This window comes from Rhynchophorus ferrugineus, unplaced genomic scaffold (genome assembly GCF_030347505.1).
Source record: "Rhynchophorus ferrugineus isolate W39M unplaced genomic scaffold, kcgeb_rfMv2 rfM2, whole genome shotgun sequence".
In the NCBI taxonomy this organism is placed as follows: Eukaryota; Metazoa; Arthropoda; class Insecta; order Coleoptera; family Curculionidae; genus Rhynchophorus; species Rhynchophorus ferrugineus.
The window spans coordinates 29049075-29074872 of record NW_027472581.1 but is presented as its reverse complement, the minus strand read 5'-3'; the positions used below and the strand labels follow the sequence as shown (position 1 = coordinate 29074872).

Genomic DNA, 25798 nt, shown 5'->3' with positions numbered 1-25798 from the left:
ATGACATGTTTAACATCACTATAGTTACTATTCCATTAAAAATTCTTCAAAATTATTTCACCATTCTAGTAAAATATACTTATACACCCTCTATAAATTATTATAAATTAAATATCTTCCTGAATAGTTTACGGGTAATTTTATTCAATTTTATTAATGAATTTTTTCAGTCAGATCGGATCAGATGATGACTCTTCATCAGTTTTAAAAATACCTCTTTTATTAAAACACAGGCGTATAAGAAGATATATATTAGTAGTTGTTTATCATATATCTTAAAATATTTATAAAAAAATTCTTGGCCAGATTGATTATTTTGATTATATGGACAGTAGAAACACTTCGAAAGAGGATTGTATAACTACAGTCTAGTGATTTTATGAAACTTAAAAAGCCAACATTTATAACGCAACGTTGCCACATCAAATTTAAGTTTTGGTTTATTTTTATTATGGCATAACAAAATACTGATATAAATAAAATAATGAAATATAATTTATTTTAACATTATAGTACATCTAATGCATATATTTCCGAATACCTTAAACTGCAGTTATTTAAACATCCATAATAGTTTGTAGGTTAGAGTTATTATATTTACATTGAACTCTTTTTCCACACCACCTATGAGGTAAAGTTCTAGGCACGTTTTTTATGTAGGGGTATCTCCTGGAGGTCTAATCTACCTAATTAACAATTGTATATACAATTAATGAAGAGTATTTAACTTTACATTAGTTCTTGTTTTCTTCTTTCCTGTGTTTCTTTGTTAAATCATTTTAATATCTCAGAATTTCTCATGAGTTTCTTCTGTTACTGACTGTATACATTTTCCTTTATAAAATAGATATAATCACTAAATTATCTCATGCTCATGTATATTCTAAACAAATATCTATACACTTAAATATTTCACACTCTACAATATGATTTTCTATAATTATCATATATTAATTCATCACTCATCTTTAGTTGTTTCCGCTCTTATCACTCGGTGTTGATAATTATGAGCATTGGGCCATAACCACACAACAAAAAAGTTTCTTTCAGTCTCTCACTTCAGAATCACTGTTCTAGTCAATTACCAAAGTGTTAATTTGTAATCTACCAAACACTTGTTAATGATTCCTCAATCTGACAATTTATTTTTTTGCCTGTCTGATCCAAAGTTTATCCAAAGCGAATGTGTTATTTGAACCCGCGACTATCGCAACGGCAGGAGGACCGTCCTGTCGCCTTTACCACTACGCCAACCAAGCCGGCTATAATTTATTTTCAACGAATGACAAAACACTAACTTAACTCCAGGGTTTTATTTCTGCTATTATTATATTTTCTTCATGCTTGCTTCCACTATGAACAATAATATATCTGCAATGAATTATTAAATACATTATAAGTAACAAAATCAATCTTATTCTAGTTTTTACCTTTTTCTATCAACTTTTGTTATCTTTATATATTAAACTTCTTACTAAATTTTAATATAAACTTTCAGAATGGTATTCTTTTAAAAACATTGTCTTAAATTTCCATTAAACCTCTTGGTGGCTTATATTTCCACCACTTAAAAATCATATGTTTGTTTGTATCTACAGTGTATCAAAGGATGACTTAGAGGCCTTAAAGAGAGGGATATCTCTAAGTTTTCTATGGATACTTCCTAGTCTAATAGTTTTCTCTGAAAAAATTGTATTAAATAATATTTATCTGGAAAAATCTACTCACTGTTCTTATACATTTCATAAATTGAACCTGGAATAGAGCTAACAGCAAGGTGATCTTGATTCGTCACGTTCTTTGTTTTATGCTGCTCTCTGTATTCACCGGCTTTCAATGTTTATACTAAGTGCAGCTGCAACACGCTTAAAAATATTTCCAGTAAAACTGCATCAGCTTAATATTCAATAGCATAAATATAACTTGCCTCTCTAACGCATTATACTGGTAAAAAGTTCTAGACTGTCTCATATACATGTTAATCAGTCAGTCAGTTTGTAATTCAATGGACCATAATTGATTAAATCATGAAAAATTTTTTTAGTAATAGCTTATTAATTCTTATGTCATATTATTTGTCGAAATATATTTATGATATAATTTATTTTGCAAATATCCTTTACTTGAAAGGCAAATAGTACATTTTCAATATTAACCCACCTTTCTCTGTATTTATTCTATGAAAATTCGTCAACTATTTTTAAGATTTCCATCTATCCAAAGAAACTTAGTTGTTTATAGCTGTTGTTGGAGTGTATTCAAATCTTATTTTATTTAATTAGTTTTTACCTGCAAGTTGTCGTACCTTCACACACTTTGATGACTGTTTTTTTAATTATTGTCAATTGAAGTTTAAATTGAAGCCTAGCATTTATAATAATTTTTTAGTCGATTTGTATTATTTTAATTACCACCGGAAATTATTTGAGGTTTTGTGGTTATTTTTTCCAATTTATTGCACCGGTTATCTCTTTATTATATATGGTATTTATTTAATGGTCTAAATTAAATTTACAAATGATATTTGCTGTGATTAAAAGTAATGTAAGAAATGGAATTAGTGAATATAAGAATATTGCTGTTCGAACTTGTTTGATAACTGTGTACATCAAAGAATTGATTTTTGGAAATATTTCTCTTAATATTACATTCGCTAATTTCCTATATTTAATGCCCCATAAGTATGTAGGCTAGATAACATAATAGATAAGAGCAATTAGGCCATGTCTTTAATTCTCCGGATGGTCTATTTCCAGTAGCGCCAACTTTTCGTGCGCCAGAGGCCACATAGTTCAGGTGTATTTCTCCGATTTCTAAACCACATTTTAATAGACTTTTACCAGCTTCTATCATGTTGGTACTGGGTAATTTACCTGAAATGTTTATTTACTTGAACTTGTTTAAGTTTAATTTCATCCCTACTACTTGAGTAATCTCCAATGAAGGCTATCCCCAAGGAACGGCTATTATAACCTTTGGTATGGGCACCCACTTTATGCCACCCTGCACCTTCATAAACTCTTCCATCTCCACCTATTAAGAAACTAAAAGACCAATGATATAATTGTGAAAAAAAGGAATATTAGTTGTTTACTTATATCCAATATCATGGAAATCCATATGACCTATGTGAAGGTTCTGAATGCTTTGCAGCAAAGTTGCACAATCTTCTTTGGTGAGACATTCTTTACTGTCCGTGTGATGGATAACGATATTTTTAACAGGCAATATCAAATAGTCAATACCTACAGGTCTGCTAGCATTCCAGCTTCGTTTAGACACAATTTCTGGGCACACACTTGGAAGTTCTAGAATAAGAAAAAATCTAAATGCAGTGAAACTCATGGACGTTTATTTTATATTATTGATTTTTGATATATTTTATTAATATTTCATATATTATTTAACAAGTCAATTGAACAGTCCCCGGCCTGACACTTAGATGGCGCTACTAGAATTAAATCCATATGTTTTTTAGTTAGCCCTAACCCTCAAAAGATGCGTGTATAAATTTGACAGCTGTCGGATCATTAGTTTGTGAATTATAGCATTTTGAGGGAAGCCAATTTTGTTATTGTGAAAAAAATGGATAAAAAGGATTTTCGCGTGTTGATCAAATATTGCTTTTTGAAGCGAGAAAATGTAGTTGAAACAAAAGCTTTTTTCCGGAGTTTCCGGACACTGCCCGAGGAAAATCAACCATCAAGGATTGGTATGCTAAGTTTAGACGTGGTGAAATAAGCACCGAAGACGGTGAACGCAGTGGACGCCCAAAAGAGGTTGTTACCGACAAAAACATCTACAAAATGATTTTGAATGACTGTTAATTGAAATTGATAGAAATAGCAGACACTCTAAAGGTATCAAATGAACGTGTACATCATATCATTCACGAATATTTGGGTATGAGAAAGCTCTGTGTGGGTGCCGCGTGAGCTCACTTTTGACCAAAAACAACGACGAGTTGATGATTCGGAGCAGTGTTTGAAGATGATCAAGCGTAATAAACCCGAGTTTTTGCGTCGATATGTGACAATGGATGAAACATAGCTCCATGATTTTACTCCGAAGTCCAATCGACACTCATCCGAGTGAACTGCACACGATGAACCCGATCCTCAGGAATATTTGAGTATGAGAAAGATTGATATATACACCCTTTGAGTATATTATAGAGCATAGTATTAAGAAATATTTTTAATTTACTTAGATCCTCTTAGAATACTTTATTAGCTTTATTAGTAGTTATATTACCAGTTCATACTGCCTATGTAACAGCTTTCCTTTGTTTCTTCTACATTATATTTGGAAGGATAAAGAAATAATTTATTCTGTATAGGATGCCAATTTTTCGCCAGATTATGTTTAAATAGAAGGTAACGAACGCTGTACTGAGAAAATGAAAAATAATGCTATAAAACTACTTCAATGTCACTAAGTTGCTCGACTGGTTTCATATTACCTATAGGAAAAAGACGAATTCGATCATTATAGGAAATAAAACAACTCTTGAGAACTTCAGTAAATGCTTGAAATTATATTAATTATAATGGTAATTATTTTATTTTAAATAGCTTTGTGCAACTTTTATTTATTAAACTTAATTATATTCATTATTATTGTATAAGGATAATTTATTTAGATGAAAGGTCAGAACTATATAAATGTGTTTTGTTAAATTTAAAAACAATTGTAAGCTATGAATATGTTATAAAATTGGAACTGTTTTTAAGCACAAAAACTACCAACTTATTTGAAAAACTATTTTATTTAATAAAGGTACTTGTTAAATAGCGATACAAAACGACACTGATGATTTAAATCTATTGAAATATAAACCAAACTATTTATATGTAGAGCTCTTACGTATCACCATTCAGTCATATAAGCACCCCAACTAGTCTTCAAATAATCCTAGTCAAGCCCGTTAACATTCGCATTATATAGCATATATCTATTATTATAAAAGCAACTAAAACATCCAAGAGGTTGACGCGACTAAAATCCATATATATTGTACATGCATACATATAAAAACAACTGCCATAACCTATACTATGGTTTGACGTTTCATTAATTTTTCGAGAAATAACATTAAAATTTCTTTGTCATTGTATCCCCACTTACCTGCTGTTTTTAACCCAATTTGCAAGACACAAAACAAAACAGCTACGAAATATTTTCTCATTCTGTACAACTGCACTCTAGATTAGTAAACCAACAATGTATTTTTGGTAAAAATAAATGTTAACACTGTCTTGATATCTGGTATAAATATATCTGGTATATATAATAAATAAGACTGTCTTGGCCGTCGTAGAAATGGCGACGGTTTAACGAAAGAGTCTTGTGTGAATCTGAATGGTTTTCAGATCGTCGAGACGTCGGTGGGAATTCCTTACCATGATTTTCCGTGAATATATTAATACCTTTATATTTTGTGATTGTATTTTAGTTGACCGCTGTTGTAGCAGGTTAGGCAACCGGTTATAACCGTTCTAAAAATGTGTTTTTAATTTGTATTAATTTTGGTATAATTTATTCTTAATGTTATAAAGATTTATTATGATATTATTTATTATGTCTAGAATTTATTTTACATGAAATATTTGTCAATTTTAATGAGAGATAAATAACACGCTTTAAATTAAATAATACTAATAAGGTTAAGGTTTTTAAGTTTTCTTGATTTGAAACCTTTTATATTGCAAACATATCGGATTTATCTGTAACCTTGTGCGTAATTTATTTCCATCTATGGATTCTTCAAGATCTAATTTAGCATGCTGCATTGCGTAAGATATTTGGGATGAAAGTATTAAGATTATTTCGGTGAACTTTTCTAAATAAATAAATTGCAAAAATATTTCGAGACTTTGTGTTTCGAGAGATTGTGTACGATGATAATATATACAAATGTTTAAAAATTGTACGTCTATTTTAATCGGTTGATGTCATGGTAGTTTTACCACTTAAAACAAACGTAGAATCTGCTTTTTTTCAGTAACAGTTAATATTGTAATTTTCATGCAGAACACGATCTGAAAAATGTGTTTGATTTATGTTTTAGAATTATCAGGTCACTCTTTAATTATCTAGCCATGCCATGATGGATATGCCTGAACAAATGATCATATCTAATGAGCGTTCTGGACATATAACGTGAAGCTATACTAACTTGAGCTTTTGAGACGTCAGATCTAGAGATGGTAAAGGTTTTCTTCATTGATCTCAATTTTTTTAGTTTTGTATAGTAGCAACTATTATGGTTTAGACTTGAAGTAGATGGAAATATTGATTAAAAATAATCTCGAAATCGTTATCGTCAGCCTATAGATCTTGAGAATAAATTAGGGGTGTCGGTCATCGAGAAAAATATCGATATATCGGTGAAAAAAAATCGATATTTTTTTACAATATATATTGATATTTTTAATAAACCTTTACAATTAAATTTACTTAAAATTAAGTACCATTTACACTAAACCTATAAGAAATAATTTAATTATTTTTTACAATGTTTAAGAAATATATTTAATTTTTTTGAAAATTCGATATTTTTTTGCAATATATATTGATATTTTTAAAAAACCTTTACAATTAAATTTACTTAAAATTAAGTACCATTTACACTAAACCTATAAGAAATAATTTAATGATTTTTTATAATATTTAAGAAATATATTTAATTTTTTTGAAAAAATATCGGTTTTACAAAAATATCGATATATCGGCTAAAACTATTGATATTTTTTTCAAACATCGATATATCAATATTTTTCCAGCATCCCTAGAATAAATGTAATGTCAAAAGCTACAGTGATTTTCAGAATTGATGAATCCTGTCTAATAAAAAATCCAAAATACGAGGGAATAAATAGATTAAGACATATATAAAAGTTATAGAAATGAATGTATTGAATTTACTGTAATCAGGATTGTATTACAAGTGTGACAGTACGGATTGTTTTCAATTGTTAATTTGTTGCACACGTTAAATTTCAAAGAGTTCTCGAGAACTAGCAGTTAATGTATAGAAAGTACTTTAAATGTTTATTTATTTGTGCTCTGGCAATACATTTAATAAAATTCAGTTGTTTATTGAAAATAATTTTAAAAGCACATTAAATGATTTATAATTGTTGTAATTGACTATTTTATTTTTATTACTGTACTATAAAGGTTATTAAACGTTGTAATGTACGAGGTCTGGTTACAAACTCAAATTGATACAGTATTTTTTAAACCAGTGCACATCATAGATGACGTATAATCCTTCTAATAAAGCAGCCGATGCATGTCATCAACACCGTCGAAAACTAAAACCGTAAAATTCGTTTTAAACTCGGACCATTTATCTTTTTTATTTTACGAGTTAGCATTACTCTAGTTAAAAAGGGACAGAATGAAGTCTGATGCGTCTGAACATGTATCCAAATAGGGCTATAAAGTTCGATTTGTGTTGGTACTGTTCGACACCGTTGTCCTATGCGAATGTAAATGTATTAAAACAACTGTAACCTACAAACTACTGTGGCTGCTTAATTAACTGTAGATTAAGTCGAATAAATATGTATTAAATGTACTATAATGTTAAAATAAATTATATTTTATAACATTATTTTTGTTGCATTATTTTATTTACATTAGTATTTTGTTGAAAAAGTTAGTTTTGTCTGAAATGTTGTCAGGCTAATAAGTGCTCGATCAGTTTCCATAGCACATTTCTTTCCATTTATCCATTTTTCATCCATTTACAGTCAACCTGGAACTTTTCAGTAATGTTTGGTGATGACAGTCGAAATTATATTTTAATGTTTCTTAATTCTGTATCTATAGCAGGTCTATAAATATGTTGTTTACGTTTCAGTAATAATTCGGAATAAAAAGTACTATTCAATCAATAGTTATTCAAAATTAGCTTAAATCTTATCAATAGTTTAACGAATATTTGTTCCAGTCAGATTAATGTATTTTTTAATAATTTAGAAAAAAATACAAAGTTTTTATGAAATACAGAAGGACGTATAAAATGTTATATGTCATTAATTATATTTATATTTCACAATATTTATAAAAATTTAAGGTCTCATAAAAGTCATGGCGAGATGGTTTATTTTGATTCCATAGACAGCGGAAACACTTCGAAAGAGGATTTTATGACTAGAATCTTGTTATTTTATAACTATATATATATATATATATATATATATACATATATATATATATATATATATATATATATTTATATATTTATATATTTATAATATATTTACACAATGCTGTCTTTTTTGTATACCGGCTGCTGTATGATTGTTTAACTGATTGGAACTAACATGCCAATATATTACTCATAATACATTAAATTATGTTTTTAATTAATCTTGATTAACGTTTATTTAGGGGAAATTGAATATAAAAAAGCGTAGCATTTTCTTTTTTCATGGTTAATAAAGCATTTTAGTTATTGCATTTTTAGATATGTTAGGTTTTTCAAATAATTTCATTTAAAAATAATTGTCTTATTAACTATGACTATGAGTGTTTTCTTAGAAAAAGGTTCTCAAAGTGAACGTCCAGTAATAAGTCTGATATTCAGCAGCAAATATAAAGGTATAAAATCTCTAATCTATTAATTAGTTATGAGTGAGTAAGTTAGTCAATCCAAAGAAGAATCTGGTAAATTTTGTTTTCATTCTTATGTAAAAAAGGACAGGCGTGGAAAAGTATTTTTCATAAATTATAGTTTGTTTCCGTTTCTAATTTTTTATTTAAGTCAAATATCGCTGTTGAAGAAAGCTATTATTAGAATGAATAATTATTAATGCGTAAAAAAAGGCGTTTTCTATGAAGAGTAAAACATATATTTAAAGTATTTTATGGTAGATTATGCGACCCTAGTATTATTATTTGGTTTTTATCCATCTGTATATATAATTTTATTAAATTGGATTCGTTTAGATGGACAAGTATCAGGATAGAGATTTATTTACTGCAAGTAAACGAATTTTTGGCTGTTATTAGGGAGTCAAGATTTTCTTTAATTGTTTTAGAAGCAAACAGCTAAATATGTTTTTAATTCTAATTAATTTGTTAGGGATGAAAACTTAGAATATCTTCTAATTCAGTGGACCAGGATAAATATACTTAAAAAATCTAGGGAATAAAATTAATAACTAAAATTATTTTAGTATGACACTATACTAGAAGCAGATTCTTCTTGACAGCTTATAATTAAAAAATAAATATGTTTTCCTTTCTTGTTGGTGCTTCAGTGCTGCTTAAAATCAGTGTTTTTTGCAGTAATATTTTCTATAATCATATTAATACATAACTATATAATACTAAACCCAAATTAAATAACAGTAAATGATAATCCTTGGATTATAAATAAATTAGTTAAGTAGTTTACTTAATACTCCATAATTTATTAAAATAGATAATTTGTATCGATAGAGGAATAACACATCAGTTCAAAACATTACAATAAGAAATATATATTTTAGAATAACAGTATTTTGGAAGAACTCTCAGGGGATATGTGAGGTTTTTTTTTTTTAATTTTGGTTTAAAAAATATATAATACAAAATGGATTGGGTAAGTCTGGATTCACTGTTCCCAGCCATGATATTCATAGTTTTATTTGGTTCTATTGTCTGATGGCCCTAACATGTGGCTCATATTTTATATGAAAATTTAAGTACGCGCAAGCTTTACGTTAAACAGGTGCTACGATTATTCACGTTTACCAAAAATAATATCGCCTTGATGACGCATAGTGCTGTTTGGTTATGTTTAGGTGTCGTAAGCAAGAGTTTTTGGGTTTTTAGAAATATTAATCGTCATAATCATAATCAACTCGAAAAAAAATTAAGAAAATTATTTAAAAATTGTCTCTTATTTAGTCCTTATTTGTTATAATCTACCTAGTTAAAGTCGAACTAATGGACTTGGAACAGATATAAGATCCGTTCCGTTCCTATAGGTTGGACCATTGGTTGCCTTGTTCTTGGAGTGTGTATTATTGTTTGTCATGTGACTGTTGTATGTACATTTGTAACTTAAAATACTTACAGGTATGATAGTGTTACAAAAGGACAACGTATGACCCAACATTCAATTACTCCTCTCTCACGTTTTTTCATATATATGGCCGAAGAAATTAAAAATTTGATTAATATGAATTATGTTCTCTGAGATTCCTCGACTTTTCTTGAAGTTTTTGTGTCACTTGTGGAACAGCAGTGTGTTTTCTATGTAACTGATTATCTTTTTATAATTGTCATACAGATAAGACTTTGTTAACTCAAAATTAAGGCAAACTATTTCTTCAACAAGTTGATGTGAAGCTGCTTTGATTAAAATGAGTTTCTTGTGAATTGTTGTGAATCTTGTATACGCGTTCTTATAGGATTAAACATCTATCAACAACAAAACGTGAAAATATTATATTAAGTATCGAATTTTTTTGTTCGTTGATATATCGAAGTATCGCTATTTTCTCCGCGGCCCACATCACTAGTTTAAGAACAATGAATGAATTTAATATAATGAACGTAGCAGAAGGCTTAAAATGTACGAAGACACAAAATTTGAATTTAAAATCAAAGAAATTGATGCGTTTGAATTAAATATTGAGACAAACAACCATTTTGGTTCTTGAGAAAAGCATTTAAGTTATATTCGAACATTTAAATAGTAACCCCTAAGCAGATGGTACTAAATATCCATGAACGGAATATGGATACTGAATAAAAAAAGACGAAAATTATGTGGATATGAGAAGAAATAAATTCCCATATGGAGAAAGTAATAATAGAACAAGTAAATTAATTTAAATATGTGGGAATGGGCCATTACACAGTATGAATTATTATTAGAATAGTATATAGAACTAAAGGCGATATAAGTGAAACTGGGACGAAGCGGCATGCGACAGAAAAGGTTTTCCCTGCGCCTGAAGCCGGAATATTAAGCAAAAACAGGAAAGTATTTTCCGTAATTTATGCAATGAGTGATAACAAACACCAAATACATAATAATACATATTACGCGTATAAAAAGGAACTGTTTCTTCGTGAATTACCTCCAAATTATTAAAATCATATCATAACTATAATAATCAAATTATATTTATTATAAATACATATAAATCAATAATCTGGTAACATTTTGAATCAATTGTATCCATAAAAGCCGTGAAATATCCCTCTCTGCAAGATTAGTTCGCCATTATACGTTAAAAAGTTCTTTCACATAAAACAATTTCCATCAATCGAAAGAGTATTAGTTATAGTATAAGGTGCTGACTTTCTTCATAAATTAAGGATGTCAGGAGATTGAAACGAACGAATATAAACGAACTTATATAAAGTGTAAACTATAGCTATAAGTTAATAATTAATAAATAAATATAATTTTATAATTGAGGAATACATACTGATGTATTTTCTCGCACTCGTCTTGCTTGTTAATTAATCCAAGTACATAAGAAAAGCAGTAATAAATTAATTGTAAATTAAGATTGTACTAAGCGTATCTAATAAAGATGTTATAAAAAATTCTTTGAAGTGTGAAGAACGTGAAAAGTTTTACTTTTTTATTTCAATTTGAAAAAAAATGTTGTTGACGATCATCGAATGCTGTGTAAAGCCATATTTCATTGATGTGAACATGTGAATATTGGTTTTAAAAGTGATGATTTTAACACCAAAGACCAAAAGCGTTCTGGACAGTCAATAACATTTGAATACGAGGATCTGAAGGTATTACTCGATGATGATGCATGCAAGGTGCAAGAAGAATATGCAGAATTTTTAGGAGTAACACAAGAAATATTCAATCATGGAATTTAGTGAAATTATCAATGGGGGTCGCTTTTGACTACAATTGATGCGTTTGAGCTGAGCACTGTGCGAAAAACGGTCGGAATACGAGCAAAGGCAATGTTGCACCTTCTGGTTACTACTTGTTTCGACTTGTACCCATACTGGAAAATGGGTTGATTCTTCAAAAGCCTCAAAAGATACAACGTCATTTCGACATAGAATCCGTAAATTGTCAGAAAGTTGGGCAAATGTAGCGGCTATAGATGGACAATACTTTGAATAAAATACGTTGTACCGATTGTTCAGAATAAGGCTTTAAATTAAAACAATTCTTGAAAACTAATTTGTAGGTCTAATAATAGTATTGAAAAAAGAATTCAATAAAAGTTTTCAATTCAATGAATTTGACTGTCGAATAGCATCCAACACTATATGAAAATACCAATATTTATTCCCCAAGAGATAAAGCAGTGTGTTGCAAGAAAGAAGTAAAACATAATGGATGACAATATATCAAATAAAACATTCTGTTTTTTCAGAATAAATGTACCAAATATGGATGTAGCGATGGTTTTACAGCGAAAGGAAAACAGACTTTTAAAGAGAAACTGAGTATTCGCTGGCTTTTGAAGGTGTGAATGCGTAAATACGACCTGGAAGTAATAATAATTATGCTGAAAAATTAGAGAAAGGAAATGAAATAATAAACCCTTTTTTCAATTCTATAAACTTCTTGGATAAGCTTCCGTCTCTCTGAATAGCATCGCATGTTATATGAAGATACCAATATTTGATCTTTTCAAGGGATATAGCAGTATACTGGTAGGAAGATGTAAAAATAGTGACTGACAATGTATCGAGTAAAACATTCATTCAAAAATTGTTTATAGAAAAAAAACGGAATTAGAGATTCGTTTCATATTGTTAAAAATAAGTATCCACATTTTTTTTCTGCGATATATAGATATTTTATTTGCAATAACGAAGCCAATATATCTAATATCTATTTATATAAAACGTAATTTTTCCTAATTTACGATATTGGATTTGTTTTTTTTACCGCACTTCGCTAATTCAACAGATAAGATACCAATCGACGTAATTTTTTTAGCGAAGATCATCTTGCTATCAACGAGAAAGTACGCTGGTCGTACCGCCGTCACCTTGTCTCGTCGCCGGCTCATTCAGCAGTCGAAATACAGTCGAAACAGTTGGCACACAGCAACTAATTTATATCAGGCACCGCGTGTTACCGCTACGGAAACATCAACAAGTCAAACAAACACCAAAACACAATCGGATAGACGGAAAAATGAGACTCGCTTTTCGGCACTAGATACCGATCATCGGATACGTGAGTTTCCTCCTACGTTAAAACATCGCGCGCGTTTCGCGAGTGTTCTTGGTGGTGGTTCGTTCATCATGGATCGTTCGATGTACGGTAAGATGGCCCATGGTACCCGGAATCCATACGAGTGCACTATGAAATACGGCACGTCGGCTCCTGGATGTAAGTTAAGTCATATTTTTCGAGATCTCTGTGGTTGTTCGTTATTTATTGATAGCGCGTGGTCGATGCTTGTAATGTATAAATATAGACGTTGTGTTTTTCGATAATACACATGTTCTGATGTATGCGAATGATGTGAGCTCATTTAGTGGTTGGCCTAGTATCGGAAGTAATGTTTTTGACATAATTGATTGGTTATTTCCATTTATGTGGTTATCCAGATATCGTCAAATATGTAGTTAATATCATTCCAACTATATGAGCTGTATTAGTGTATTATATTAAATAACTTACGAAATATTACTTATAGCGACATAATATATCATTTCATATGTCATATAACGTTTTTTAAAAGTTTATTCAGTATCAATAATCTATCTTACCTGCATTTATTTGTTGAAGTTGTATGTCTTGAAGTTTTTTCTGAAAAAAAAAATAAAAATTTTAGTTTAATCTTCCATGTTGTCATTATTTAGGTCAAAAACAAGTTTTCTTTCAGATTCTGTTTTTCTTCTGCTTTAAAAACATTAATGCATTGGTATTCAGCTACCCACAATAGTTTTTCTATCAAATATTAAATCTATAAATTAGTTTTAAGGATATTATTTTAATTCATAGCTTTTATTGTGAATGTCGGCACAATGTATTTTATTTAAAGTACTGTATATGGATAGCTGCTACAATTTCCTATCTTTCACTCAATTTATGGATTCCATCTCGAAAGAACAATGTATCGAACGAATAGACCAATTTTAGGTATCTTTATAAGTAGTTCCCATTTTAATGTTTCCAAATATGTCTTCACTGATTTTGCAACATGTGATCGAGCAATGTCATGGTAAAAAATAACATTGTTGTGTCTTTGCTCGTATTTAGGAAGTTTTTCGCGCAGTACTCGGTTCAACGAGGTAACGCTCCCTATTGATGGTTTTATCGACTAATATTTTTAAATTCTCGTCTTATTTTTTGGCTGTCCAGAGCGCTCTTTGTTTTCGTTTATAAATTTTCCACTTTTAAAACGTCGAAGTCGGTATTTACATGTTTTCGTTAAATTGAAGTAAAAAAGTAAAACCACCCCGAAATGCGATTAACTCTGTACATATTCAGGCATTTTCGCCGTGTTATTATTTTTTTTTCGGCAAAATGACATACTGAAGAATGAAGCCCGTCAGTTAGGCTTAAACATGAAGTTGGTTGCAAATGTATCCGATTGATTGAAAAAACACCATCTGGCCTGATTAGTAAATTTGTAAATAAGTAAATTAAAAGTAAATGTCATGATATATGTAAAGAAAATGAAGTTATTTATTTCTAAAAATATTATGTATTACATCTCAAACATTTGACAATATTTAAAATTTTATAGCACTTATGGTAAGATCACAGCCTTTTTTTCTCTCCTTTATGACCCGTTGATTTTCTGCTTGACGAACTATGATACTTTCAATTTGTTTTTTTTAATTACATCTCCATTTTCCCTCTTCTTAGTATTTCTCAAATTACAATTAAATTAGGCTACATAAGATAAAGTTAAGACCAATACTTTTACGCTATACAATATATTTTCGTGTGGTTTGGTTCGCCTCAATCTTTTAATTTTCTTTGCGTTGTCCTGTATTGCTTCCAGGTTGCCGTATTTTCACTTGATTCATCATCGTACTATTCTTCATTGGTTACGTAATGATAATAACTGGTAGTTTATCGAAGAACTTTTCTTTGGCAGCTAGCAGTTTGGATTGCTAGTTATAGATTTGCACCCTATACATCCAAATATGCTTCATAATTTGTCAACCAATCTTTTTAGCCTTAGATCAAGTTAGAAGTGTCTTCTGACAAATCAATGTGATATGATCTGTGTTTAATCTAATGTAATATTCCAAACTACTATCGAAATGAATATCGATGTCATATAATGATCATATAATTAAGTTTTTGTCATTTCGAGCTATTTTGCTGTATTTTTCATCCCTAGTCCATTTGTGGATCTTGGTGACTGGCATATGTATTTTTTACAACTCTGGACAGAGATATATCTGTTGTCATAATGACTCTATCGTCGGCATTTGTTCCAAGTACTCTTATTTGTCATTCGAATATCAGCAGTGTAAAGCAGGTACCATTATCTCTGTAAATTAGGGTAATTAATGTATCGGACATCATATCAAACACGTTTTCAGTTATTTTCTTTTATTGGCAGCGTTTCTATGCTTGTGGTTGATGTGTGGTGCGTTTCCTTGTGCACTAAATTTCCAACTAATTGTAAACAAATTTCAGTATAACAATTATATCCAAGGGTTCCTGGGTGGTAAACAGCTTTGGTACTAAATGCAACTCTAAACAAATTCTAAGAAGTTGAAGTTTTCTTAGTCCTGTCGTCGTGATAAGTTTAATGATTAATAAAAACCTGTTAGAAGGTCTACTCGATAAATCTACTTGAGAATACGACACCGTAATCAGAGTTTTAGGCCATCATCCAAGCAGCTATTTTTTGTGCTCGTAGGGTAGGAAAACTTAAAAAACTTGAATATGTTGGTCCCGTATGTGTTTACCGAACGCAATCTTATCTATTTTTTATGAGAATACCAACATAGGAGATTTATTAAAAAATTCTATTGTGTACCTGGAAAGACATAAAGAAGGTGCTTTATTATAAGGTATCCCTGAATTATAAGGCTGGGCATTTCCATCTGCATAACGACGTTCCACGTTTCTTGATGCCATTCGTATGTTACATGTAAGAAGATGTATGATATATGCATAGAAAGCAATATACAATATTTCCAAAATGATGTTGTCCATTTTTAAAAGAAAAAAATGAACCAATAACTGAAAAATCTGAAAAAAACTACAAAATATAAGGAGCGTTCGTATTAATATGCCTCTAGCAGCTGTTGTTATGGTTGATTTTTTTGAGGTACGAAGGAACATTTACGAAATATTAAATCATGGAACGAAAGTCAAATATCCAACTAGTAAGTGATCTGATAGATGTTGGTGTCTTGCCAAATTATGAACATCTACGTAAACAGTAAAGAACTTTTCAAATTGAGCATTATTATTATTGAATAAATAACAACATTTACATTGCCTCTAAATATTTTGTATAATTCGGAAATGATTGACTGTATACAAGAACTATAAAAATTTTAATTTTAATGGCGTTCAATACGTAATCCCAAATAAAAATATTTGTATCCAGTTACGGTTATCATCTTGACAGCCAATTAAAACATACATACGCTGTTAGTATTTTTTGTATTACGACATTTGACAAATGCATTTTGCTGGGTCTGCATTTACATTTTCAGATAAGAATATTATCTTGTGAATGATCTTTTCATTTACGTATTGCTTTATTTTTCATTGGATTGAAACAATTCTTACACCCTTTCACGTAGATCAAATAAACATTGTAAAAGTCAATATGTTAATAATTGTTTTAACAAGCTTTTGAAATGAATGACTACCAGGACATTAATCTGGAACTGTGGAAATTTATTTTTGCAGTTGCACAAATAAAAAAAAACGATTCTATTTACTTGATAAAGGATATTTTTGAATTCGTATAATAATGGCTTCATAAGTTATTTATCGACTGTATCGTATATGGTGGTGTGCATGTCACTGCATTTCCTGCACATGACCTATAAAGTAAGGAACACTTGTTGGCTTCCAGAATGTAAATTATATAATTTGTTATCAATTTTTTATGTTAATTATTTAAACCACATGCTCGTTGCTTGGATCCTATAAATAGAATGTTTGCATAGCTATTTTATACATATGTTTGCTATACAAAGGTTTTTATTTTTTTTTATTATCAATTTTAACCTATAAAACATAGATTAATAAAATAATAAACATATTGCTGGTTTTGATTTAAATAATAATTTTGGATTTAACGAAACATATGTTATTTGGAACACTTAACGTCAATATTTAGATTGTGTGAATGTATATCATGTATAATGCCTATTAATATATCTTAGGTGCTTACATGTATTTTGTTGAAAATACGAAGTATCAGTATAAGTTTGTGACATTTCTCTACATAAAATAACAGTTTTTTATTTAATATTATTGAGTTTTTGTTCTTTGGTTTGAAGAACCTGCTGCCGAAACCCATCAAACACTTGTAGAGATTATGGTAATGCTGTTCCATTATATACTAAAGGTCGGTTTTGGTTTCATTCATTTAAAAAAAATGGTGATTTTAATGTTACTGGCAAAGAATGATCTAATGAACCAATAATGTTGGAAGACTATGAATTTCCATACTTATTGGTGAAAACCAATGTAATACCAAAACAAAGTATTAAAGAATTTTGAAATGGAAGTGGAATGACTATCTGAAAATGCCATTTGGAACCATTTCAATATTTCTTTCTAAGCAAAAAAGAAGACTTTTGTGGTGTATTGTGAGTGGTGGTGAAAAATGATCAAAAATGACAATTCTAAGTGAAATAAATTATGGCGAAATATTCATGATCATAAAATGTTATTGTGCATACAGTAACTTCAGCAAGGTCTAGTCTATTACGAGCTGCCAAAACCTCATAAAACTGTTTCTTCAGATATCTACTGACGTGAATTGTATAAATTGAACAGCGTATTGTTACAAGAAACAGCAGTGTTAATCGATATTAAATAATACAGACGAAAAGTAACAATGCTCGGCCAGACGTAGCAAAAGTTGTGAAGGATAAATTATTGCAGCTTGAATGGGAAATTCTGCTGCACGCAACGTACTTACTAGAGGTAGCGCTTTTTGATTGCCACTTGTTCAGATCGGTACAGTATAGTTTGGCTGCCACACGCTTTGGAAATGTTGAAAAAATGCGAAAATGGATTCGTTATTAGATTGTTAATAAACCAACATATATTGTACTAATTTTTCTCAATTACGTATTGCCTATCTTTAATCACTACTTTTTCTCATATTCCATGAAGTTTAACAGAAAATATTTAAAGGCATAATAGGAATTAAAACATTTGAGCTAATTATTCAACGAACTTGGCTTTCTTGGCTTTTAGTGTATGTATCTGCAAGTAATTTTTATTACAATAACAAATGAAGTAATTTCAATAACAAAAAAACATTTTTTATCTGAAATAGAAAAATAATCAAACCAATTCTCGTAATAGGATTAGTATTTCTTGTCGGATTTTACTCTTTTTACTAAAAATATTTACAATAACAATCACAAAGTATATCCATGGCCGGCGGGATTAAAACCTGCGACAAAGGATTTAACTACGGTGTGGCACATTCCCATATATGATAAAATAATATATAGTCAAACTTCTAGAAGACATATACCATACAAGACGTATCACGAATATAACGGATGGCAAGACCACCAATTTCATATCGAAAGATTTAGTAATAAGATAAGACTTATATAGCCATTGAGAAACACTGTTTGCGAATGTCTTGCTTACTTGGAATCAAGGAGAAAAGTATATTTGGGTGCGAAAATACATAATACATGTGCCGTATAATCAATTCAATTAATTATTTATATAGCTTCTAAGAATGTGGGATTGCGGTAAATATTGGTCGGACGCTTGGAAGATACACCATTTTAATCAAATTAAATACGTTACAGCATTATAAACACAGCTGTTAAAAACATAACATTTCAAGTAATTGGTGATTTATGTCGTATTAATAAAACTGTTGATTATTACGTGATAATATAATGTTAAACTAAACATATTTTAAAATATAATATACCATTATTATATCTCTATTGTCTTAACATTCTCATATATGTAATAACTACGTGCTTATTGACATACTAGGTCAAAACAACCTCTAGTTTCCTTTTTTGTATTTGTTCTGTTCATTAGTAGATATACGAGTTTGTGCGATTGTGTAATAACAATATAATATTTGATTTATAATAAAACATAGTCTAATATTTATTTAAAAGAATAGTCAGGATTAATGGTTGTCATTTAATATAATTTTTGTACTAGTTATTTTACATCTGTTTGGTGTCGTTTTTAACTATATTATTTTCTTAACCTTTTCTTTATTTAATAATATTGTTGATTAATTTTGAGGGATCTATAATAAATGGCGTAATTTCTGTTATATTGTAAGGAATATATTTTTCTCAACTTCGAAGACGTCGATTCAAAGAATAGCGCTGTTGAAAACATATATCATATAAGAAGTAGTACAATATATATTAATCAAAATATAGCAACATGGCGATATCGTGTCGAAAGAACGATATTGATTTGGCAGTGATCGATGTTGTATCCTTCACTACTCTTGCAATGTTGAAACTGTGACGTAAACGTCTAAAATCAGATAGTTCATTAGTTTCTAAACTGTCTGGAAGTTCTTTAAGAGTTTGTGTTGAGTTTTTGTCCAAATCAAAATTACAACTTCAATATCGTTGGAATTGAAAGCAACAACTAGGTTGGAGTATGTTAGCGTAAATGGCCCATAAATTTCGAAACCACTTATGCCTAGCAACATCGACAGCAAAATTCTTCTAATAAAACGACAAAAGTCATGTATGTCGAAAATTAAATTTTTAACCTTCTATAATTAACGTCTATATACACTAAATAATTCAATGTTTTTTTATCACAAATCCATCAAATTTAACTATTAGATAATCTAAGAGTTATTTATATTTATACTTTGTATTTTCATAAATAGATGTCGCTGATCAAAATTCATGAATCAACCTAATACATTTCACATAGAGATATTTCGGTTCTGGGTTTTATTATTTGGCATTACTTTGTTTTCCAGGAAATTCGGTATCGAGACTTTTGTATGTTGAATTATGTTAAAATTACTTCATATTTTCTTCGTATTGTTTGCCAAGTTGCATTTTCTTTCTGAGTAAAAATCTTCTTTTGACAAGTATTTTGGTGATCTTGTTGGAGTTGGGGTTCACCAATAGATACTTTCACAGATTATGGACCATCCTTTTCATTAATATATTGTCTATTCAAAGTTATTTTGCACATACGTCATCTAATTTGGGACACCAAAAGGTCGCAATGTTGCAGCATCAACTCTGAGTTTTAGTTCAGTTTAGCTTTGACATACAACAAAATTATAATCTAAATAAAATAATTGAACAAAAATGTTATCAAATATAATTTATTTTAACATTATAGTACATCTAAAAACTACATTTAATTATATAGCCACAATAGTTTGTAGGTTAGAGTTAGAAACTCTTATCACTATTACTTTCAAGAATTTTGTATACCTCTAACAACCGGACTACTTTGACTCATTTGTTTACGTGTTTGAACTAACCAGACCGAATTGTGTCTCTTTTTAACTAAAATAAAATGAGAAGAAAAATATTGTCTGATTGTAAAACGAATTTACAAATTGCAGCATGCACTATATTAAACATCCTGATGACGTATGTACAAAAAACTTTGAATAGAGTATAGTTTTATTATAATTAGTATTCTTACTAATTAAGTTTTCAGTGTTCCATACGTTATTTATCTTTGATATTTGGAAATTATTTGGTGCAAAGTTGCGATTATATGGTCTGTGACCATGAACGTTTTGAGTGTTAAAGAAGAGTTTTGAAGGGTCTTCCGGCATGGCAGTGTATGCTGCTCTCAGAAGGCAAATAACCTAAATTTGCCCAGAATCGATTTGTTGATATTTATTGCACTGTGTGACTGTAACTGAGATAATATTTTTAAAGAGAATACTATAGAATTAAAGTGAGTGAGTATTCCAGACACACTATGTGGTAGAATATCGAAGAGTAAAAAATACCCAAATCAGTATATAACACTTGTCAAGAAAATTAATAAGGCCAGGTAATAACTCTAAAGAGTATCCAATTATAGCACAATCGCTAATTAGGAACTGAGAGTAAGGGAATTGAAATCAAGTGTCCTATATTTGGTAAAACAAATCAACATTGTATTAATGAAAACCTATGGTAAACCTATAATTCTATTATGATAATTTGGAGCTACTGGGACAAATTTAATAGGGCTACCAATATATTCATTTTACATGGTTGATAACAACTACAACTCAAAAAAGTTTTAAATTATATACAGTTGACGATGGACTTTCTTAAATCTTTACCAGCTCTGTAGAACTAAAAAAGTTTATCCAATATTGTATCAAATTGCCTTGCAATATTTGGGTAAACAAAATGCATAAATTGTAATTTTGAAGTCTATTTAAATAATTCTCTTACAATTAAGGCAAGATTTAACCAATTCGTGCAATATTTAACCACATTTTTCTAACATTTTTGTGCTTTGAAACGAAAATACACATCTCGTTTAAAGTTTTTACCAATGTATAATTACATTAGAGAGCTTCACACCATATGTACTCATTAATATGTCTAATTATAACACAAAATTATTAAAATAATGTTCCAAAACAACTACGTCACGCGCAGATTTGGAACGTTTTAACGCGCATGTAAATTTTATGATTTCAAACGTCAATTTTTCTTTCAAATCGATTTTTTGGCAAAAATAACTTTTATTTCTAATAAAGTAAATAATAAGTAGAATTGTCATAAGGTAGTTTTTCAAAAATAGTCATCTAACCTATTGTGTACAAGAATTCTTGAACTTGGCACTATTTAAGGATTTAACATAATCGATAAATATGAAAGGTACATCTAACAATTCTTCATAAAATTTGACAATTGTTAAATGCAATAGCTATTTGACTATAACAGAAATGTGTTTTTTAGAAAAAGCTAAGATCATATTTTTCAAAAATGAGAAGAGCGTTGAAGAAATAAGAAACGCCATTCGAATATAAAGCGCTCCACAACAGTAAAAATAAAAATCTGTAAAACTAGCATTTTTAAAAGCCGAGAAAACTAACGAGGTACGGATGGGTCAAATCTAAAAATGGCCGTTCCTTATGAGTCTGAGCTTTTTGATTATTTTAGGAACAGTTATTTAGGTTTATAGTGATTTTTTTTTTGTCCACATCTAAACGGTTGTAAGTTGTCGAGATCGTTTTCGGCCTTCGTTTAAATCATTTTTCTTTTTTTCCTCGATATTTATTCATGAATGATCTGTTTATAATTTGCGTCGTCTACTCGACACGCTACAGATGGTTTCTGAAATTGACGTGTTCATTGGTTAGATCCGTTTTTTTATTTTTGGATACTACTAGTCGTTGAATATTCTTATTTTAATATAGTGCTTGTAACAGGGAGTTTCATATTGTGGCGCTAAAAATAGTCTATTGATTGTATGTGTCGTATTTGAACCTATCATTTGTAACTCTCCTATTAGTAATCAGTTAAAGATATCTGAATAAAACAGTTTGACTTTTATTTCGTACTTTAGATATGCTTAGTATAATCTTAATTTATACATTAATTTATTACTGTTTTGTTGTATTTGTATCAATACAAAGACAACGCGAGTACGGGATTAATACTTCGGTATATATTTCCTAAATTAAAATAAAACTAACCTACTTAAGCTAAAGTTAAGAATACCACTTATTTATACACTAAACAAGTTCGTGTAGTTTGGTTCGCTTCAATCTTCTGATTTCCTGCGGGTTAACCAAAAGTTGTATTGCTTCCACGTTGCTGTTACTTAGTACCTCATTTCATGTTTTAAGGCGAAACTCATGTTTTAAGGATAACTCCGTGAATACATTTGATCATGTAGCTTTTCGTAGATTACGCAGCCGTAAGCATTGGTAATTAATCGTACAACTTTGTTTTAGGGACGTTGGATTGATGTAGTGCATTCGCATATTTCTACCCCATAGGTCCAAATTGGGTTTTTGATTGACATATAGATCAATCTCTTGGATTTAAATCAAGTTGAGAGTTTATTCCAACTAACCAGTACAGTTGCTTTATTTTGAGTCTAGTCTGCTCTGTTTTCTGTCTAACATGATATTTATAATTAACCTACCATCGAGATAGATGCCGAAGTATTTACTTGCCTCTACTTGAGGAATCGAACATCCGTCAAGTGATATAATTAGATTTTTGCATTTCGCCGCAACATGGACTGATTAGGAGCTATTCAGTTGTATTTTCCAGTCTCTCGTCCATTTGTTGCAGATCTTATTAACTACCACTTGTACCTTTTTTACAGCCTTAGGTAGAGATTTATCTTTTGCCATGGCAATTGTGTCATCAGCAAATGTTCCAAGTACTCTTTAGTCGTCAGGATATCAGCACTGCAGAGCAGATACAGGAGTGGTCTCAAGACACTATCCTGTGTCCTGAACTCCAGCCCAAATAGGTTTAAGTGTTGAAAATGCCCCTTCATGCAAGACTCTTTTGCGAAATATATGACTGCTGCTACCAGTTGACAATAGTTCCACGGTATCAATATGCCCATCTTATAGATTCCAAATGTCCCAAATGCCATATCCGGTCAAGAGCCTAGTGTGACATCCAGAAATATTGCAGTGCAATATTTCTTTTCTTCAAATGCCACTGTTACTCTGAGTGAGCACTTGGTCGCTTGTTGCGTGATTATTTAGAAATTTGGTATTTTTATAAATGGTTTAATACATTTTAACAGCAGTTTCTGAAATAATTTTAATATCGCAAGTAGTAGCGAAATAGGCCTGTAAGATCCGACTTGTTCTGTTGCTTTGTTAAGTTTTTTAAGAATAATTATTTGAGCAATCTTAAAACATTCTGGAAGATGCTTCACTCTCAAACAGACATTGAATATATATGTCAACAAAATATGTATCCTTTTCGTAGCAGCTTTTTTAATAACCCTGGAGAAATATTATTTGTCGGAGCTTTTTTAGGCATTGATGTTGTTATCAATTTCCGTGGCAACTTCCATTGGTGAAATCAAATTTACAGCTACTGATTACAGCCTGATAAACAGGAGTTGTATCTATTGTAGATTCAATATAATTTTCACTGTGTCGCATTTCAATCTTGGTTGAGGGGTTGGTTAACATATATTACATTTTATGTAAAGTAATACAATATAATGCAATGTAACTATACCTATACATTATTTGTAATTGTTTATCGCTAAATTTTTTTGTTTATATTTTAAGCCGAGTGGAGTTGCGGTTTCTTCAGGTTTTTTATTTTCAACGGCAGATGGAGTTTTAAGTTTTTTCAAGTTGCCCACATCTTTCATAATTGGGAGTAAATATTTTTTTATTACACAATGCACATATTTCTACGTTACTATGTTGCTTTTTGTATTGATTTGAGTGATGTTCACCGCAACACTTCATACATCTAGACTCCCTACTGCAAATATTTTTATATGTCCAAGCTGTTGGCAGTTTGTGCATTGGGGGGTACTATTATTTTTTCTTCGGTGAAGTTTAATTATGCTAAAAATATGCCAAAAATTTTTCAGGAAATAATATTGCTATAAAACATTATAATGATTTTAGTAAAAGAACGAGAAGAACAAAATTATTCAATGTATTCATCAATTATTGATTGTTTTCATGTCGGAAAAATGGTATATATTGTTTAATTTATAAAACTTATGATATTAATTTCCCAATACGCAGCAGATTATTTCCATTGCATATTTAAATTTTTATGGGATTTTAAATATGTATTATAGACTTTAGAATATCATACACAATGGAATTAAAATGATTAATCTGATAATTTAGTTTAGTTTATTTAGATTATTAACTTACGAGAATTATGTAATTACCAATATGTGTACTGTCCATATGTGTGACTATCCTTCAGCTATAAAATCACCTTCGCAAGCAGCCTTGGTACAGATATAACAAATACCATCTACTCCATGATTAGATGTAAAACATTCTTTTATTTGAAAACACGGTTGTATTGCTGTTATTCCAAAAAGAATATAAAATAGTCACTCTCTAACTATCGTTCTATCAATTTTCTTAATTTTCTCAATTATCATCTGGCATCATTTTTTTTTCTGAATTATCATCTGGCTGGCTGCAGGGGTTACGTTTACCAGTGCCAATTGTACCTGCAAAGGTAAAATACTCAATTTTTAAATTAATTGGGATTTTTTTTATAACATCTTTATTAGATATGCTTAGTACAATCTTAATTATAAATTAATTTATTACTGCATTTCATTTGTATTTAGATTAATTCACAAGCAAGACGAGTGCCAGAAAATACATCAATATGTATTCCTCAATTATAAAATTATAATAACTTATAGCTATAGTTTACACTAAAGGTATACATTTTATATAAGTTGCGCGCTGTCTAGCAGTTGTTTTCCTTCCACGTTAGTATGAATTAGTAACCTCCTTTCGTGTTTCAAGGCGAAATCTTGGATAACTTCGCAAAGCTATTTGATTTCCAGGTCATCGTGCAGTTCTTCGTTGTTTACGTAGCGATAGGCATCGAAGAACCTTGTTTTGACAGCGTTGGTTGACTACTTGATTTGAATTTTTGTTTACTCTATAATTGTCTTATAAATAACCTCTTTGCTTTTGGATCAAGTTGAGAGTAT

General features: G+C 29.9%; 3 protein-coding genes across 5 annotated transcripts in view; 2 read left to right on the top strand and 1 right to left on the bottom strand.

Moving 5' to 3' along the window:
* The window catches only part of MESR6 (Misexpression suppressor of ras 6), a 38397-nt gene that overhangs the window by 4761 nt on the left and 7838 nt on the right, over positions 1–25798 (top strand). The gene's annotated exons all lie outside the window — the stretch shown is intronic.
* LOC143191746 (peptidoglycan-recognition protein 2) lies at positions 472–5398 on the bottom strand. 3 transcript variants are annotated; one of them, XM_076397108.1, is made up of 6 exons: positions 5128–5398; positions 3095–3308; positions 2923–3044; positions 1740–2873; positions 1431–1681; positions 472–1371 (listed from the first exon to the last, which is right to left on the bottom strand). In XM_076397108.1, exons 1-4 carry the CDS (start codon positions 5186–5188, stop codon positions 2668–2670), a joined length of 603 nt encoding a protein of 200 aa, XP_076253223.1. In that variant the 5' UTR covers positions 5189–5398; the 3' UTR covers positions 472–1371; positions 1431–1681; positions 1740–2667. The 3 variants fall into 3 exon arrangements, with proteins under 3 accessions (XP_076253223.1, XP_076253225.1, XP_076253224.1); XM_076397110.1 differs by having other exon boundaries at positions 1729–2873; positions 2926–3044; XM_076397109.1 differs by having other exon boundaries at positions 2926–3044.
* Pax (Paxillin) overlaps positions 13017–25798 on the top strand; it is a 92492-nt gene continuing 79710 nt past the window's right edge. Inside the window, exon 1 of the mRNA XM_076397101.1 lies at positions 13017–13339. Coding sequence (XP_076253216.1) covers positions 13252–13339 — 88 coding nt within the window. The 5' untranslated portion in view covers positions 13017–13251. The remainder of the gene's footprint in view (positions 13340–25798) is intronic.

Coding starts and splice junctions, on each gene's coding strand:
- LOC143191746 (XM_076397108.1), bottom strand. CDS start 5,188: ATGAGAAAATATTTCGTAGCTGTTTTGTTTTGTGTCTTGCAAATTGGG. Junction 3,309..5,127: donor AATTGGGTTAAAAACAGCAG/GTAAGTGGGGAT, acceptor TTCTTATTCTAG/AACTTCCAAGTGTGTGCCCA. Junction 2,874..2,922: donor CATTGGAGATTACTCAAGTA/GTAGGGATGAAA, acceptor TAAACATTTCAG/GTAAATTACCCAGTACCAAC.